The 18,751-nt window shown below is 37.3% G+C and overlaps 1 protein-coding gene across 1 annotated transcript in view; it reads right to left on the reverse strand.

The window, feature by feature from the left end:
• The window catches only part of PPEF1 (protein phosphatase, EF-hand calcium binding domain 1), a 150,309-nt gene that overhangs the window by 62,869 nt on the left and 68,689 nt on the right, over window positions 1-18,751 (reverse strand). The window contains exons 7-8 of the mRNA XM_006835681.1: window positions 7,977-8,143; window positions 5,022-5,058 (exon numbers count right to left, since the gene is read on the reverse strand). Of these exons, the coding sequence (XP_006835744.1) occupies window positions 5,022-5,058; window positions 7,977-8,143 (204 nt within the window). The remainder of the gene's footprint in view (window positions 1-5,021; window positions 5,059-7,976; window positions 8,144-18,751) is intronic.

Below are 18,751 nucleotides of genomic sequence, written 5' to 3' on the forward strand. Positions count from 1 at the left end.
CCAGAGAGGGAGAGTACCTGTCGTAGTGTATACCCTTTGGTTGGCTGATGATGCATGGAGGGGATTGTAACCATGGCAATGAAACGATATATGATAGAATGAATGTAAGACTAATGTTCTCCCATGTAAACTATCACATAATTCACAATAAAACATTAAAAAAAAAACATGGAGGAGGTGGCATGTAAATTGAACTCTGAAGAAGGAATAGGATTTATTACTAGTAGAGACGTGAGAAAGGGTGCTTTGAGTAGAGGTTATAGATTTAACAGAGGAATTAAGGTCGGGACATACAGGTCAAATTCAGAGAAGAGTATTTTGCTAGAGCTCAAATGAGAACAGAATAAAGTAAAATTGGGAAGGCAGTTTGTTGACCAATCTTATAGAACATTATGTGTCAGACTAAGTGATTTAAACTTTATTCTGAAAAAACACCTTCAATCCTGGCCTAATACCCTTATCCAATAACTAATTAAGACCTTCTTCAGTAAACTACAGAAAACCCTTGAAGGTTTTTTTTTTTTTTTTTTTTTTTTTATAAAGTTTGATCTAATTTTAGTAGGAAAGCAAAATTGCAGGCCATAAAATGGATTAGGGGCAAGGGATCAGAATGTGAGAAAAGGAGGAAAGAGGTGAGATATCTGTGTACAGGGCTCGTGGGAACTCCAGAGCTATTACCTCCCTCCAATGAGAGTCCCCCTACTGCTCTAGGGAAACAATGTGTCTATCAATCTTCTCACTCAGTGAATTTGAAATATATAGTACCCTCCTCTCTTGGCTTAGTCCTTGGCATTGTCTTTTTTTTTTTTTTAGTGTTTTATTGTGAATTATATGATACTTTACATGGGAGAACATTAGTTTTACATTCATTCTATCGTACATTGTATCATTGCCATGGTTACAATCCCCTCCATGCATCATCAACCAACTAAAGGGTATACCCTGCAAGCCTGCCTCCTACACTATTCCCCCCCACCAGTCTTCAGCACACAGTCACTCTCCCTCTCTGGATCTAAAGCCCCCAGCTGCTCCATCGCTGTCTCTGCCTCCATCTCAGGCATCACTGCTTCTCTGGGTAGGGTCCAGCTCTCGGCTCTTCTCCATTGATGGTCCTAGGGACCTCTGCTCCTAGACTGAAAAGTTAATCACTTCCTTCCTTGCTATAAAATGTCTACCTTTACATTTTCAACACAGTCAGCCCTGATAACAATTATTCACTATTGTATCACAACAGACCCATCTGCATTTCATTTCATCAACTCCGCCTAGGCAGATTGGATGCTACTCACTGGAGATTCTGCCTTCCTACAGGTTCCCGGTCTCTAGGTTCCCTCTTGAAAGCTTGTAAGCCAGTTACTTCTTGCCTTTGTAGCCCTAACCGCCCACCCCCCCAATTTTGGGTAGCCAACCATTGTCTATTTTTATGGCAAACTGTTGTTGCTGTTGTTAAGTGCCAAGAGTTAAATAGAAATTAAAATAATAACATATCCTTATGTAGTTTCACATGCATTATTGCATTTGACCCATATAAGAACCCCATGAAGCAGAATTTATAATCCTTATCATACAGATGAAGAAACTGAAACTCAGACAAGTTAACTGATTATCTCAAAGTCCTATTGATATGAGTAAGTGAATCAGGATGACAACATATATCAGTTTGACTTCAGTGGTGGTGGTTATATGCCGTGGAGTCGGTCCCGACTCATAGTGACCCTGTACAGGGTTTCCAAGGCTATAAATGTTTATGGGAGCAAAATGCCTCATCTTTCTCCCACAGAACAACTGGTAGTTTCGAACTGCTGACCTTGAGGTTTGCAGCCCGATTCATAACCACTACGCTACCAGAGTTCCTTCAGTATCTTATATTTTCTCCACCACCCTATACTATCTGGCAACCAGGTCATAAGCATAGTCACATTGCTGCTGCTGCTTCTTTTTTTAACTTTTTATTATGAATTCAGCAAAAGTAACAAAGCAGATCATCAGTTTTATATTCAATAAATCATATACTTGGTATCATCTTAATGATTGCACCCCCTCAAATGTAACATCACTTATTCCGCTTCCTCCCTGTGTTTTTTATTTCCATTCCTCCTTCTTTCCCATCCTACTGAACTCTATGGGTAAATGCTACCCTTTTGATCTTGAATGGTTTACCATTCTATGATGCGCATACCTCACTAGTATTATTGGCCCTTCTATAGACTTAACTATTGCTTGGCTGAAAATTGGGCTACAAGGTGAGTTCAGTTCCAGACCTGAAGGATGACCAAGAGCCAAAGTCTCAGGGTTCCACCAGTTTCTATCTGATCAGTAAGTTTGGCTTTTTTTATTATTATTATTTTATTTTATAATTTTGAGTTTCGTTCTACATTTCCCCCACTCTATCCATGATCTGATAATGTGATCCTTTTCAGAACAGCTGGTATTGGTAACTGGGCACCATCTAGTTCTTCTGGTCTCAGGGTTGTGGAGACTAATGTTTACATGGTCTACGGACTATGTCTAAGCATCTTTGATTTTCATCACTTTTCTTTCCTCTAGACAAGAAGGGACCAACAATTGTACTTTAGATGGCCACCCATGAGCTTTTTAAGATCCCAGTCGCTACTCACCAAAGTAGGATTTCAAACATTGTCTTTATGCCAACTGACCCTGGTGTCCCTGAGAATATGGTCCTGAGCCTCCAAGCCCAGCAACTTATTCCTTCAAAGTGTTTGGTAATAACTAAGAGGTTTTCATAACTTTGCCTCTGTATGCTCCACCACATTCATGAATATATTTGCAACAAAGGTAAATAGCCATATACAAATATCTTCTGTTAAGCTTTTATATATTTAATTCTTCTTCTATGAATTCGATGACTGGTTATTTTCTGATCATGAACAAACCTCTCCTTGGGTTTGGATCTAAGACCATCAAGGAATGACTGTCCTCCCTACCTTCAATTTCCATGAGAGAAGAAAGCTGAACTGCAACCAAAGAGGAACCCTTTGTAATAATCAACTATGCCCTATTATTTTATTTCAAACATCATTAATTTAAGCAAAGAGTTTGGATTAATAAAATCTGCAGATATGTGGTACTATCCTACTTCTAATTTAACATCTACCTCAATCCCTAAGCACCTATCTCTCTTTCAGTCCCTCTCTAGTATGAGAGTGTCATGTTCAAGGTCCTGAGTATGATCATTTCAGCTGCACAGAGACTTCATTAGAGTTTGTGATCTAGCTACTGGGTCCCTATGAGAATCTGTTTAAGCAACTCTACCCACCATTTTAATCTGTGATCATGGCCAGAGTAAAAGGCAATTTAATCCTTGTTTATACATCAGTGTCTCCCACTAGACTAAAAGCTTCTTGAAAACAGGGGCTATGCCATGTTTGTTTCCATATCCCAGTGTCAGCATAGGGCATGACATGTTTTAGGTTCTTAAAAAAATGGTAAAATAAATAAATAAATGAAAGTTGTGGTTTACATCAGAAACTACCTACCACATTCTACTTAGAGAACAAGCATATGATTATTTTAGGAACCACAGACTCCTCTCTGATTTGCACCCACAAAATCTTGGTTCTGAAAAAAAGAGCTCTATTTTCTTTTTCTTCTGTATTTTTACATTAGCTTGTTTTGTTTTTTGGTTAAATAAGAGTCATTTAGATAGCACATTTCTAATAGGACAGAAACTTCTAGCCAATGCTCATTATATAAATATTTATAAATCACAGAATTATAATATAATCCTGGATCCCTAAACTAAAAGAGCTTTAATGGAAAGGGGTCCTTCCTTTTGAGGCCTCCTGTACAGAGGTTAGGAGGCTACTCATGATGATGGAAGATCATGAACTTAACCTGGTTTCATATGTCTTTTGTGTGGACCTTTCATGTGACTTCTTTGTATTTCTCTTTAGTGGTGGTATTCATACTCATGTGTATAATTATTTTCATTTATATGCATTCTCTCACACTCAATCTCACTTGAATTTTTCTTTCAAATAATAATACTACTAGCTACCATTCATTTTGTGTTGGGTTAATTTTCACAATATTTAAAAACATATTATTATCATCCCCATCATACTGAAAAGGAAATTGAGTTTTGGGGAGATGAAGAAACTTGTATAAGGTCACATGAAGTATACATATGGAGCCAAGGTTTTAATTCCATTCTGTTCTACAATAGAAATAACTTAGGCTCTTAACTCTCATTCTAGAATTGTTGTTAGCTGTCAATCATTCAGTCCCAGATTCATAGTGAACCTGTGTACAATGGAATGAAACACTGCCCAGTCCTTCACCATTGCCAAGAATGGTTGCAGATCAGACTTTTGTGATACATAGGGTTTTCACTAGCTAATTTTCCAAACTAGAACACCAGATCTTTCTTCCTAGCCTGGAAGTTCTGTTGAAACCTGTCCAGCATCATAGCACCATGTAAGCTTCTACTAACAGATAGGCAGTGGCTGCACATGAGGTGCATTGGCTGAGAATGCACCTGGCTCTCTTGTTTGGAAGGAAAGAATTTTACCACTGAACCACCAATGTCCCCAACCCCATGCTATGAGGACTTTAGTCTTCCAATTACTCTATTACAGTTCTCAGTAAACATGAAATGCATTCATTGTTTCCTTCCTCTGACTCTATGCTACCTTGTGTTGTGACCCCTGATCTTCCCAGGATGATTTTGACACAGGAACAACCCCATATTGATAGGAATCCACTCTTCCATTGAGATAAAATATACTATGTGCTGAAATTTAGGGCTTGAGGATATACCCCAATTTTCAGAAACCACATAAGCTAAGTGACTGGAACTGAATTTATTAGTAGCTGGAATACTTTTGTGTCTATGCTGAAACTTACATAAAAGTAAAAAATTTTAAGTTTTGTTTAGGCCTGGAAAGTAAGTATAGGACTCTATCATGACCAGAGCTTTCTGCTGTGTTTTTATTCTAGTGGCATGGATTCTGACTGTAAGTATCAGAGACAATGCAAAAAAAGAGGAATATAAATCTTACCTTATATTTTTGCATAATTTCTTTTGTGAAGCCATACCTAAAAAAAAAGGAGGGAATTTAAACTATTTAATTAAATGTATTAATAACCCCAACTTATATGAATCATGCTAGTGGTTACGAATCGGGCTGTGAACCTTAAGGCCGGCAGTTCGAAACTACCAGCTGCTCCGCGGGAGAAAGATGAGGCGTTCTGCTCCCGTAAAGATTTACAGCCTCGGAAACCCTGTACAGGGTCGCTATGGGTCGGAACTGACTCGATGGCACTTAACAACAACAACAAAATATGAATCATGCAATAAGGGGAATCTTTAGCATCTCACTATTGCAACTATCAAGAACTCAAGAAACTAGACTTTAGTTGGAAAAAAATTATACATATCCAAGTCTTTCTAGGTATGATGGGAAAGAATGAAATTAATTAATGACATCATCCGGCTCTCAAGGATCTTACAATATAGTTAGGGAAAGAAGATAAATATTCATGAAACAATTACAAGACAACTCAAGAAATAGGTGATTGGTACTGGTTGTATAAATGCTGCAAATATTCACAGAAGTGTACTGTAGCAGCTAGGAGAAGCTGTGTGGGTGAATGCTTTTCACTTAGATAAAATTTCTCAGATCTCCTGTATTTTACAGTGAATGAATGATTTTTTTTTTTTTTTAAAGACTAAAAAAGGAAAGCATTGAAGATAACAAGTTGGCTCTTTACGCTCTCTCTGATATAGTTCTCATGTAATGGCATTTAGAGTTTTAAATAGAAAGTGTCAAGGATTTTCGATGCCCGAGTAGCAGTAGCTAAGGGAGTTATAAATATGGGAATGTTTTTCAATTATTTTTGTTGTTGTTGTTTTCTTAGAATAATAGCATGTACCCTTAATACGCAATGCAGTAAAGTTGGGGCACAGAACTTGCTCCATGTCATGTGAAGCGTCTGCAGTGTAACATTATATTTTTGGAGATAAATTCAGTCCTGCCATCACCAAAGGTATCCATATTGTTAAATCACCATTTTCTTGCTGTCTCTGAAACACTAAATACAGCTGACTACACTATCCATTCTATAATCTTTTCTTCTCTTGGATTCTATGACAACAAACTCTTGGTTTTCTTCCTTCCTTTCTGGCTAAATTGAATCTCCTTTGCAAGTCTCCTCTTCTACCCAGTCTTAAATCTTGGCATTCCTTTAGGTTGTATCCTAGGCCCTCTTTTCCCTTCAGTCTCTCCCCTGGCAATGTCATCCCTGCCCAAGACTAGGTTGTTATCTGTGTGGCAATATCACAGGACAATGCTCCAGGTCACATTTCATTTCTGAGCTCTGGACACATATACTTAACTGCCTACTCAGCAGCACCTCAAATCAGTTTACCTCAAACTAAACTCACCATTCTCCCTCACCACAAGCTGCTCCTCTTTCCAGCTCCCATATCAGTAAATGATGATGCTGTACTCTCAAACTCAAGCCAGAAACCTGGAGGTCATCCTTGATTCCTTCCTCTTCCAAATCTCCCATTTCATGTTGTTATTGTCAGGTGGAGTCAACTCAGACTCATAGCAAAAGAATGAAACATTGCCTGGTCCTGTACCATCTTCACAAAATTGTTATATTTGAACTCATTGTTGCAGCCACGGTGGCAATTTATATTGTGTTACCAAGTTCTAAATCACCATTGCAAATATTCCTCTTGAATATATCTACTGTGTTGCATCGCCATCACTACTTGTTGTTGTTGTTGTTAGGTGTCATTGAGTTGGTGCCAACTCATAGCACAGCAGACGCTAGTTTAATTAAGAATCCAACATCTATCTCTTCAACTACTTCCTAACTGACCTCCTATATCCATCCTATTTTTTCTCAGTTGTTGTTGACTCATGGCCACCCCATATGTTTCAGAGTAGAACTGTGCTCCATAAGATTGGTTTTCAATGGCTGTTATTTTAGAAGAAGACTTCCAGCTCTTTCTTTCAAGGTACTTCTGGGTGGACTCAAACTATCAACCTTTCAGTTAACATTCAAGCATGTTAACTGTTTACAAAACCCAGGGGCACTTATATCCCTTTCCAATTCACTCTTCTTTCTGTATTTTAAAATATAAATTTGATAATACTCTTCAGTGATAATAACTGACCTAAGAAGAAAGTCTACATCTCTTTGCATAATAAAATTACTCCTTACTGCTCCAGTCCTATAAGGTAGAACAAACTAGTTTTCTGTTTGTTTCACAAAATAAGCAGAAAAAAAAATGAAAGGAAGGAAACAAAGGAAAAGGGAACATTTGTCACCCACTATGCCTTTCAGCAAAACTTCTTAAACCATTTAACTAATCTTTATTCTTCAAATCTCTAGTGAGACAGACAGTTGAAATGCTATGTTACAGCTGTTCTCAAATATGTTTATGAACAACTATGCCAGAAACAATTGCCATGTCATAAAAAAATATATACACATCAGTATCTGTTTCTGAGACAAAATCTGAGGCAAGCCAAAAGAGTGATCAGAATGATCCATTTTAAGCCTGTCATAGAACCCACCATACCTCCAAACCTGGCCTAACACAATTGCCTAATACAATTTGGCTATTGAAAAGTGGGTATGGGAGGGAGAGAAAGAATATAATAGAAGGGAGAAAGAGGTAAATAATAGAGTTGGAATAAGAGTCAGGAAATGGGCTTCAGTAGAAGATTGGGGTTGTTGTTGCTGTCGAGTCAGTTCTAACCCATAGTGACCCTGTATAGGGTTTCTGTGGAGGGGCTTGTGAATTTGAACCACCAACCTTGCAGTTCAAATTGACTTTGCAGTCCAGCACATTAACCCACAGCGCCACACTGGGATTCCAGGGTCATAGGTAGGGGTGAAAATGAAGGTCTTCCTTCAGATCTTTCTATCCCTATGACTCTACCCTTACCACCAACTCTCAGCTAGGAAACAAGAGGAAATCTAAAGGTGTAAGTTACCTCATATTCATCAGTATATCTTCATGGTTCCCTCTATTCAAGCGCAGGTCCTTAGGATAGACAAGCAAAGACACTAACAGGATCATTAGAATCTCTATGGAATTTTTTCCTCGATCTACAAAATCACCATTAAAGACATATGGAATATCATCTGAAGGGAGACCATTCTGTGGAAGGAGAAGAGAGAAAAAAAAACAAGCAGTTAAAAGAATATACTTTTAGAATAAAGCTTTGTACTTATTGTCTCTGAGAATATGGAGAAAAGATGCTGAGTTAGTATTTCCATTGGGAAAAAAATGCTGCTCACTCCCTTGAGCCAGCTTCATTCTGAAAGGGACCTTGGACGTGAAGAACTTGCTTGGGAAGATTCCAGTGGGGCTGGGGCTTGTTTCCACCTACTGTGTGTTTTCTCTGACAGGAGCTGATATTTGTCCTATCAAAAATAGCATCTTTCATCTCTTCCTTCTCCACTAAAGAAAAGAGGGAACCTTCTATCCAAGGAAGAACACAGAATTTAAGAGCCAAGTCTTTCTAAAGGGACCCTACATTAAATTTTTCTGGGCTATGATTCCCTTAACTCGCATGAGATCAAATGAGAGATCAAATGAGAGAATGGGCATAAAAGTATCCAAGAAAATAAAGGTGCTCTGTAATTGAACAGGGCTGATGGACCACCAGTAGGCACTAATAAAATCACACAAGGTATTTATAGCTGGCATGCATTCTCATTGATCACTGACTGTGCCATATCAGAAATTAAAGAGTTTGAGTATCACTGCTGAATATGAATAATTATTTTAAACACAGTATGGCCATTAGTTTTTATAATAGCTATTAATTCATTTACTTCTATACTACAAAATGCTCAGACAAATAAGCACATATAAGGGAGCTTCAGAAAGGTCTTGGGGAAATGTAATTATAGGATAACGGAATTTTTCCACTCACTTTTTGAAGTCCCTTCATTTACATTTTCTTTATATTATGCCTGATGGAGAAATGGCCTGCTGCATTTCTACTGATTGGTAAAATAAATACAATCCTTAAAAACATATTACATAGAGAATAATTTAAATACTCATATATCCAAATGTATATCCTCCTTTAAAAAAATTACTAGTTTCTGGAAATAATACACATATTCTAGTTATATTAACCTTTTTCAACCTACTTTTGAATTTTTCTAGCTATGTAAGATAAATCTTACTATTTTATATTCAATATTCTATACTTATATAGCTTTTTAATTTTCCATAATAGAAATAGTTGAAAAATAGGATAATGCCCTGGACCAAACGGTTGGTTTGAACTGCAAGGTTGGCAGTTCAAATACACCAGCCACTCTTCAGAAACTCTCTACAGGATCATTGTGAGTAGGAACCAACTAGAAGGCACTTAACACCAACAAACATGTAATTTAGGGATTCCAGAAATTATTATACAATGTATTTTGAAGTCAATTGGACAAGAACCAAGTGTCTTGGGCCAGAAGTAAGAAGACCTATTCTTTAGTCTAGTTCCACTTATTATTTTCCTCATCTGTAAAATGGGGCATTTTCACATTTTTATCATGCATGGTTATTTTGGAACTCAAATGAGACTATTTTTATGAGATTGTATAAAAATTATAAAGCAGCATATAAATTAATAGATTCATTTTATTATGACCTCCATGTTATTTTTAAGTTTAAGATTCTATTATTTTCTGTATTATTATATACTAATTCACATACCTTATTTACATTGGGCTTACATAGTATAAACCAGCTATAAAAATATAGGCTATTTATCATCTAAATGATTGGACAAAGGGGAATGATTATGCATCTCTGATACTCTTCTTTCCCCCAGCTTCAAGTGGCTGGGACGAGTAAACTGGAAGTGTCTGAGTGGTGCTGGAGTTTACAGACTTTCTTGGGATGTTCAGGTCTGAAAGGAGCTAGCGGAGCAGCAGCAGAGCACCCTAGGCTGAGAATATGGAAGATGTAGGCCTGAGATACCAGTGGCCTCCTTGATAAGGGAACTCTGTCTCAGGCATGTATCATTCTGGTTGGGGTGGGGCCTGGATCTTACTGGAAGAACTATAGGAAAACTCCTCCTAAAAGAAGCAAAACAAAACAAAAAAACCCCCACCAATACTTGCATTTTGGGGTACCTATTATCATAGCGGAGTCCTGGTAGGGTGCTCTGGGATAATGCACTAGATTGCAAAATCAATTTGATCCACAAAGTTGGCGGTTCAAGCTCACCAGCCACTCCCTGGAAACCCGCTACAGGGTCGCTATGAGTCAGAACCGACTCGACATCATTTAACAACAACAATTATAGGAGTATAGCAGTGGGGCTGTAGGATAACCATAAGATCAGGTTGAACTGCAAGGTCAACAGTTCAAACCCACCAGTTACTCCTCATAAATCCTATATAGGATTGCTATGAGTCAGAATCAACTCAACAGCACTTAACAACAGCAGCAGCAGCAGCAGTTTAGAGGAGTTCCTGGGTGATGCAACTGGTTAATACACTCAATTGCTAAACCTAAAGGTTGGTGTTTGAGTCAATCCAGAAGTACATCAGAAGAAAGGCCTGGCAATCTACTTCTGAAAAAGCAGCCACTGAAAACCATATGGAGCACTTATACACATGGACTTGCTGAGTTAGAGTTGGCTTGATGGCAACTAGTTTTAGGATCATAGATACTTCCTCTCACATTTATAGTGTAGGAATTGAAACCGTTGTAACTCCAACTACTTTATTTTTAAAATAATAAAAGGAACATAAATTTAAAAAACAAAAAGCTAATAATTCTTGGCATTAAAAATATATTATTCAAATTTTAAATATCAATAGATTGTTGTTATCATTGTTGTTAAGTGCTGTCTAGTCAGTTCCAACTCATAGCGACCCTGTATAAGGTTTCCAAGGAGTGGCTGTTGAGTTTGAACCACTGACCTTGTAGCTCAAACTAACCTTGTGGTCCAGTACTTTATCTCACAGTTCCAAATGCCATTAAATCAATTCTAACTCATGGTGACCCCATGTGTGCCAGAATAGAATTTTTTTTTTTTTTTAATGACTAAGTTTTTGGAAGTAGCTTGCCAGGCTTTTCTTTTGAGGTAGCTCTGGCAGACTTAAACCACTAACTTTGAGGTTAGCAGTTGGGCACTTAACTATTGCCACCCAAAGGCACCAATAGATTAGAACTAACTAAAGGAAGAATGGAGTCTTGGTGTGGTGCTGTGGGTTAATGCGCTGGACTGCAAAATTGGTTTGAACTTCAAGGTCAGCGGTTCATGCTCACCAGCCACTCCTTGGAAACCCTATACAGGGTTACTATGGGTAGGAATTGACTCAACAGCATTTAACAACAACAAAGGAAGGATGTTATTGATCTGGAAGAGCAAGCAGATAAAAATAAATAAATAAAACCCTCACAGTTCAAGTAGAAGGATAGAAACCATGAGGCAAAAATAAACAACTAGAGCTCAGAGATAAGAGACCTAATATGCCAATAATAAACATTGCAGAATCAAGGAGAAGATGATGATGGAGAAGAGGCAACGATTACATAAATAAGAGAGAATTTTCCATGATTAAAAGAGATGTCAGCCTGAAGTTTTAAGAGCTCATGATAACAATGCCCAGTGATGGGGGAAGAATTTACCTGGTAAGATTTTTACAAGCAGTCAAAAAACAACAATTTACAAAAGGAAAAGAATCAACCTAGTACCAGATTTCTCACCTGCAAAAGTGGAAAGTAGAAGATGTTGAAAGAAAATCTAAAAATCTAAGAAAAAAAGGGCTATGAATCAAGAATTTTGTACTGTCCCAGACATTATTAACTTCTCAGGGTGACAGACAACTGTTTGCAGATGTGTACATGAATGTGAATGGGTTAAATTCTACTATTAAACCACCAATATTATCAGACTGTTAAAATATAAAATACCAATATTATCAAACTGCATTAAAACCCAAACTGGGTTTGTAATAAATATACATGAAATAGATAGAGGAGGTTGAAACTAAGGTAAATGCTACAAAGTGAAAGCAAAAATGGAAATGTCAGATACTTAGTTAGACCCAGTAGAATTACGACTAAATGTGCTAGGCAGATCATAAAGCAATATCATGCCATAATAAAAGGTAATTTATGAACTTACATGCAATAAACAAAAAAAACCCCAAGGTTTTAAAACACAATGAGTTATTCAGATTGTGTTGGCTTAAAATAATGTTCACAAATTCTTTGACACTCTTTTAAAAAGGTGGAAAGTAATTTGCCTCCTATTGAGCATGGCCTGGACTTAGTGACTTCCTGCCAATGAAGAAAAAAAAAAGTGTAAGTGGCTGGGTACAATTTGGGAGATTCAAAGGCGCTGCAGCTTCCTGCTTATTCCCACTTTTACTCAGTCAGCTTTCAGCTCGGGCATCCCTGTGGCGAGGCCTCTGCCAATACCCAGCAAGGAACTGAGGTGCTGCTGTCTTTAGAACCCCGTGAGTTAGTCATCTTGGAAAGAGACCTCCCAGGGCCAAACCTTATGAGAGACCCTGAGCCAGACCCACCCATCTAAACCGCACCCTAATTTCTAACCCAGCCCAAAATCCTGTTGTCATCAAATTGATTCTAACTCATAGTGACCCTAAAGGACAGAGAACTGTCCAATAACGTTTCCAAGGCTGTCATCCCTACCAAAGTAGATTGCCACATCTTTCTCCATTGGAGACTTTTCAATAAGCAATTGTGTACTTTACCACTTCACCACTAGATTTCCTTTTTTCTGACTCACAGAAACTACTAAATGTTTGTAATTTGTTAGGGAACACTAAGAGTTAGGATAATTTGTTACACAGCAAAATAAAACTAACATACATATGAATGTTTGGTGGTGGTGGAATGTTTAGCTAGATGTAATAAACAACAAATATATAGAAACACTGAATATACAACTAATAAATTCATTTAATCAATATCTATGAAGAACTTTGCATATTGAAAATAGAGAATACAATTAAGTTTTCATATGTTCATGGAGTTTTTATGGGAATCAATTGGATAAAAATGGAAATTAAAAACAAAATTGAAAATTCAGTAGAAGGCTCAACTAAAACTAAAATTAGGAAAGATGGATAGCCTTTTTAAAATATTTTAATTATTAAAGAAGATGCACATGCAGACTGCATTCATCTTAAGAAATTAGGAAAAGAACAATATGATTTAAAAAAATAAAATGAGTGAAACAAAAAGAAAAGATATTAAATCCAAAAGTTTTTATAAAAATAAAAGTGATGAAACTGATAAACTCATATTGAGGGGAAAAGAGAGAATGAAAATATGATTAAAGATTAGAAAAAGACACAAAGATATAGAGGTGGTGGCTGTGTGCCATCGAGTCAACTCCAACTCATCGCAACCCTGTATAGGGTTTCCGAGTCTGTAAATATTTACAGGAGCTTTAGAAAGGCTTATCTTTCTCCCATGGAGTGGTTGGTAGTTTCGAACTGCTGACCTTACAGTTAGCAGCCCAGCTTGTAATTCACTACGCTACCAGAGCTTCTAAAGATATAGAGAATTAAATAAAATAATTATATATGTAAAAGAATCTATATCAACATCTATATCAATATATTTTTTTATAAAGTAGAGAAATGGAAAATTAGAAACATAAAACTGAACGATGCACTTAAAAATGCAAAAAATGATTAAAGATGTATCATTTTAAAAGGTATTAGTCCATGTGGATTTATTACAGAGTTCTATCTCAATTTCAAGAACAAATAGTATCAATGTTATTTAAACCAATGATTCCCCAAATAGCCTCACATTAGAATCACTTGGGAAACCTTTAAAAATCCCAGGGTTTCTATCAGAATTTCTAGGGGTTGGCACCCAGATATGAGAATTTCTTTTTCAATTCCTTAGGTGATACAATGTATAGCCAAGTTTGAGAACCCGGGGTTTAAAATACTAGAAATAATTGAGAAACAATAATTGAAAGATTAATTTAAAATGTGTCTTCATTCAAAGACTATGTTTGAAAGTTTTTCACCTATTTCCTACTGAAGCATTTTAAAACAGACATTTGGACATTATCGCAACTGATTTAGACATTGCCCCAAACACGGCAAATAATAACCTCTGGACCTGAACTCCACATTATTTTAATTATTACTATTATTTTTGCAAAACCTATTTTGTTGTTGCTGTTAAGTCCCCTTGAGTTAGTTCTGACCCATAGCAACCCTGTATAGGGTTTCCATGGAGTGGTTGGTGAGCTTGAACCACCAACATTGCAGTTCAAGCGACCTTGCAGTCTAGCATATTAACCCACAACAGGACTAAAACTCTATTTTAGAGGACCGCAATTTCAATCGTAGAATAGAAAGAATTGACCATTGTTGCAGTGTGAAGTATATCAATGTTAGAGCATAAAGAGAAAAGTTGAAGGACCTTCACAACTGGAACATTATGGGAGGAAAGAGAAAGAAAAGGAAAACAAGGTGGCCTGGCTTCCAATGGACAGCATCAATAGGACACCCACAGGGTTAAGAGTTAATTAGCTCTTAGCGTATGCATTTCTTTTCCAGTTTTTTGGGGGCGAGGAGGAGTATCTCCACTCATAGCACCAATTTAGCAAACTAATTTGCCAATAACTGATTTAAAATTCCAAGCCTTTTATTCAATGAAGAAAAAAATGTCATAATTTGAGCAAGGGTAAAAAGGCTCTGAATGAAGTATTTCAAATTGGTCACTCTAATTAGGCAGAAGTGGGTGATTAAAATTAACCTTTTCAGGAAATAAAAGCTAAAACTAAGACCTAACTAATGCTATGTAAATTGCTTCATTTAATGATAAAATTATATTTGAAGCCATGTAAATTTGAGATACCCTTTTAGCAAAGGTCTGTTGTGGTTAACAGTGTGGTACTCAGGGGAAAGAATTCTTTCAAACCCAGATGGGACTGTGAACTAAAAATGACTAAGTTAGTTTTAAGGTGCTAATAATACCATTTTTAAGGAAACTAAATATTAAAGAAACAAAAGTCTAAAAACAAGCATTGGAATGAATCCCAGATGGATTAAAACATTTATTGCAGTTTAACAACAATAAGTATATGAGAATAAAATATCTTTTGATCATACAAAAATTTCCTTTATGATTTAGGTGCTTACTAAATTACTAAGATGCTTTGGACAGACTGTTTTAAATGTCACCTCCTCCAGGAAGTCTTCTATTGAGTTCAGGTGCCCCACCAAGATACCCCGTCCTTGGAGTCCTATACTTATTCCAATCAGAGCACATCCTACCTTGAACTGGTTTTCCATTAGTCTACCTTGTGGTGCTATAGGATAAGTACTGGACTAGTAATCACCAGGTCAGCACTTTAAACCCACCAGTCGCTTCTCAGAAACCCTATACAGGATCACTGAGTCAGAACAAACTCGACGGCACTTAACAGCAACAGCACCTTCCCCACTAAACTCTGATGTCTTTGAGGCCAAAGACATCAATTGTTAGTAGAGTACTTTATTTGGAATAAGTGCTTAGTAAATATACTTTAAATGAATGAACTTCTTATTCATCTTTATATCTTCCCAGTTTTTATGTGGTGCCTTGAATACTATAGAAACAAAAGTTTATTGAATGAATGATTAAATTAGTGAGCAGTCACTTTTTCATATGATCAGTTATAATGCTAGATATCTTGAAACAGATAAACAACTCTGATTGAAGTAATATATTGAAGCATCTCAGTGGCCCTACAATTATAACTCTTCTTCTCAGGCTACATCTTCAGTTGGCTTGGGCTAGCCCCAGCCCTACAGCCTATGCATACTATAACTTTATAAAAGAATGAACAAAGAAGAAATTAACTAGCAAAACAGCAATGGAAAGGTGAATAAAAAATTTGTCTTATTTCAAAGCCTGATTTCTCTTTTATATTTATGGAGAGGAATCAATCATGGCATAACACAAAATGTGGTTATTTATGGTTCCAAAAATCTCCAACAGGATGGAGTTTGCCAAACTGCTCCCCACAATTCACATTATGTTTCTCTTACTAAAATATAAATAAGTTAAAACAAGATTGGGAGTCCTTGGAGTAGGCTGAGATGACTCCATCCTGTGTGCTCCTATGGATGAATCAGAGGACAGCACCTCACATATGGCATTGCATGTAATAGGGAGTCAACAAGTTGCTGCTGCATTGTTGGGGCAAAGGATTTGCAGTTAGATTCAGAGTCTTATCACAGATCATCTATCATTTCCTAAAGCAATCAAGTGATTGTTTAAATCACAGCTCTACACCTGCTGTCATCCCTGAGTAGGCAACCTTTGCATCTTATGCCACAAGGAGAAACCCACCACTCTCCACCTGAGCATCTTTCTCTCTCTCCTGGTTTTTGAGATGTTTGCTCCTTTTCCTCCTTATCTACCTTCTGGCTCATTACTCTTCCCTCGATTAATCTTGTTTTTTGTTTTCTCTCATCCTCCTATATGTAAGACCTAATAATGATACTCATACTGTAGGCGTTGCTTAAATGAATTTTCTTGATCAGTGAAGCATACTCCTTTAAAGGCTAAAGTACGTATTAAAATTACATTAGCCATTTTGGCTGGAAATATTAGAAATGTGCCATTTTATTCCTTCACTTCTTAGCAGAGTATGCATCTTAACTTGAAACTTTCCTAACCACACATGACTTATCAATCTAAACATCCCCCAGACACTTTTGAGAAGTCTGGAGTTTTCCCTATACTAAACAGCCCCAGATCACTGAATATGACTACTTCAGTTTCAAATTAATGGTCAGTTCTGGACTTTCTCTCACTGCCAGTAAGAATTTTCAGTTTCATCATTGTTATTATATCTGATGCTTGTCTCTCCCCCTCCCACTTTCTAATTAGCTGTGGATGGGAAGCCAGATAGACAGACTTGTATGAATTCTGCACACAATAATGTTTTGCTGATTTATATTCATTGGTCTTTGATCAAGGGCCTAGGCCTTTCCTGTGAGTAAAGTTTATTGGATTGGTAACAGCTATTTCAAGAGCTCAGAGACCCTTTTCTACTAAATTCTTAGTTTACAGATAAGTGAAGAATGGAGTTTGAGCTTTGGAGAGGTCAACTACCACTGTTATTTTTATTCATAAAATTATTGTTTCCAGAATAGTTCACAGTCACAGTTTAGGCCACACTGCACTCATGGTAGTGTAGTGGGTTATGAGTTGGGCTGCTAATCTCAAGCAGTTCAAATCTACCAGCCACTCTGTGGGAGAAAAATGAGACTTTCTGCTCCCAAAAAGATTTGCCAGCCTTGGAAATCCTGTTGGAACCAACTCTACAGCACACAACCACCACCACCATCACACCCATACAATCTATTATCACTCTGCCTTTAAACTGCTGATAAAAAGAGAGACAGAAAAAGGCAAAATGCTGACTTTTGCCAGTTAGAAATCAGAATACTGCTGCTGCTTCCTCAAACATCCCTCTGTCCTCTCTCTTCACTTCTGTCTTTAACTTAGTACACTCATAACCATAACTGAAGTGACTCCCCACTAGTATTTCAAACTCATCAGGTCATGCTTTCTTTTCGAACATGATTCATTACTACACCAGTTTCTTCAAGTGGAGCCTTCTTGTTTCCTCAGTTTCCATTCTTATCCCAGGTAATTTCAAGATACTGGTTTGTATGGTTTATTTTTCCGTCTTATCATTCAAGATTGCCAAAATTCGAAGCCATGGCTGTTGTGTACATCTGTTTTCCAAACATCTCTCTTACCTCTCTCTACTCTAATCAATCCCAAATCCTACTTGTTCACTGCTGTGGCTCTTAATTTCCATTTCCATTGGTTAACTCTCAAAATATTGTCTTCCTTTCATCTTAATGCTATATATTCACCTTTGTTGTTGTTGTTATGTGCCATTGAGTCAGTTCCGACCCATAGCGACCCTGTACAAGGTTTCCAAGGCTGTAAATCTTTACGGGAGCAGAAAGCCTCATCTTTCTCCCATGGATCAACTGGTAGTTTCGAACTGCTGACCTTAAGGTTCGCAGCCCGATTCGTAACCACTATGCTACCATATTCACCTTTAGTTCTTTTTATAATATTTCTTACTAGCCACCTCTTCCTGTTCAATCTTTACATTACTGTTGTTGTTGTTATGTTAATATGTGCCATGGAGTCGGTTCTGACTCATAGTAACCCTGTACAGGGTTTCCGAGGCTATAAATCTTTATAGGAGCAGAAAGCATCATCTTTCTCCCATGAAACAGCTGGTAGTTTCAAACTGCTGACTTTGCAGTATGCAGTCCGATTCATTGCACTTTCCAATTTTACATCCACCACTCATTTGTCAGTTTGTCGTACTGTGGTGGCTTGTGTGTTGCTGTGATTCTGGCAGCTTTGCCATGGGTATTTTAAATATCAGCAAGGTCACCCATGGTAGATAAGTTTCAGATGAGCTTCCAGAAGAAGACAGACTAGGAAGAAGGAGAAACTAACTACTTCTGAAATCCTTATGAATAGCAGTGAAGCACTGTCAGATATAGTGCCGGAAAATGAGCCCCTCAGGTTGGAAGACACTCAAAATGCGACTGGGGAAGAGCTGCCTCCTCAAAGTAGAGTTAACCGTGATGATGCAAATGGAGTAAAGCCCTTGGGACCTTCATTTGATAATGGGGCACAACCCAAAATGAAGAGAAATAGCTGTAAATATCTATTAATAATCTGAATATGGAATTTACAAAGTATGAATCTAGGAAAATC

The sequence above is a fragment of the Chrysochloris asiatica genome, unplaced genomic scaffold, assembly GCF_000296735.1.
Source record: "Chrysochloris asiatica unplaced genomic scaffold, ChrAsi1.0 scaffold00018, whole genome shotgun sequence".
NCBI lineage: Eukaryota > Metazoa > Chordata > Mammalia > Afrosoricida > Chrysochloridae > Chrysochloris > Chrysochloris asiatica.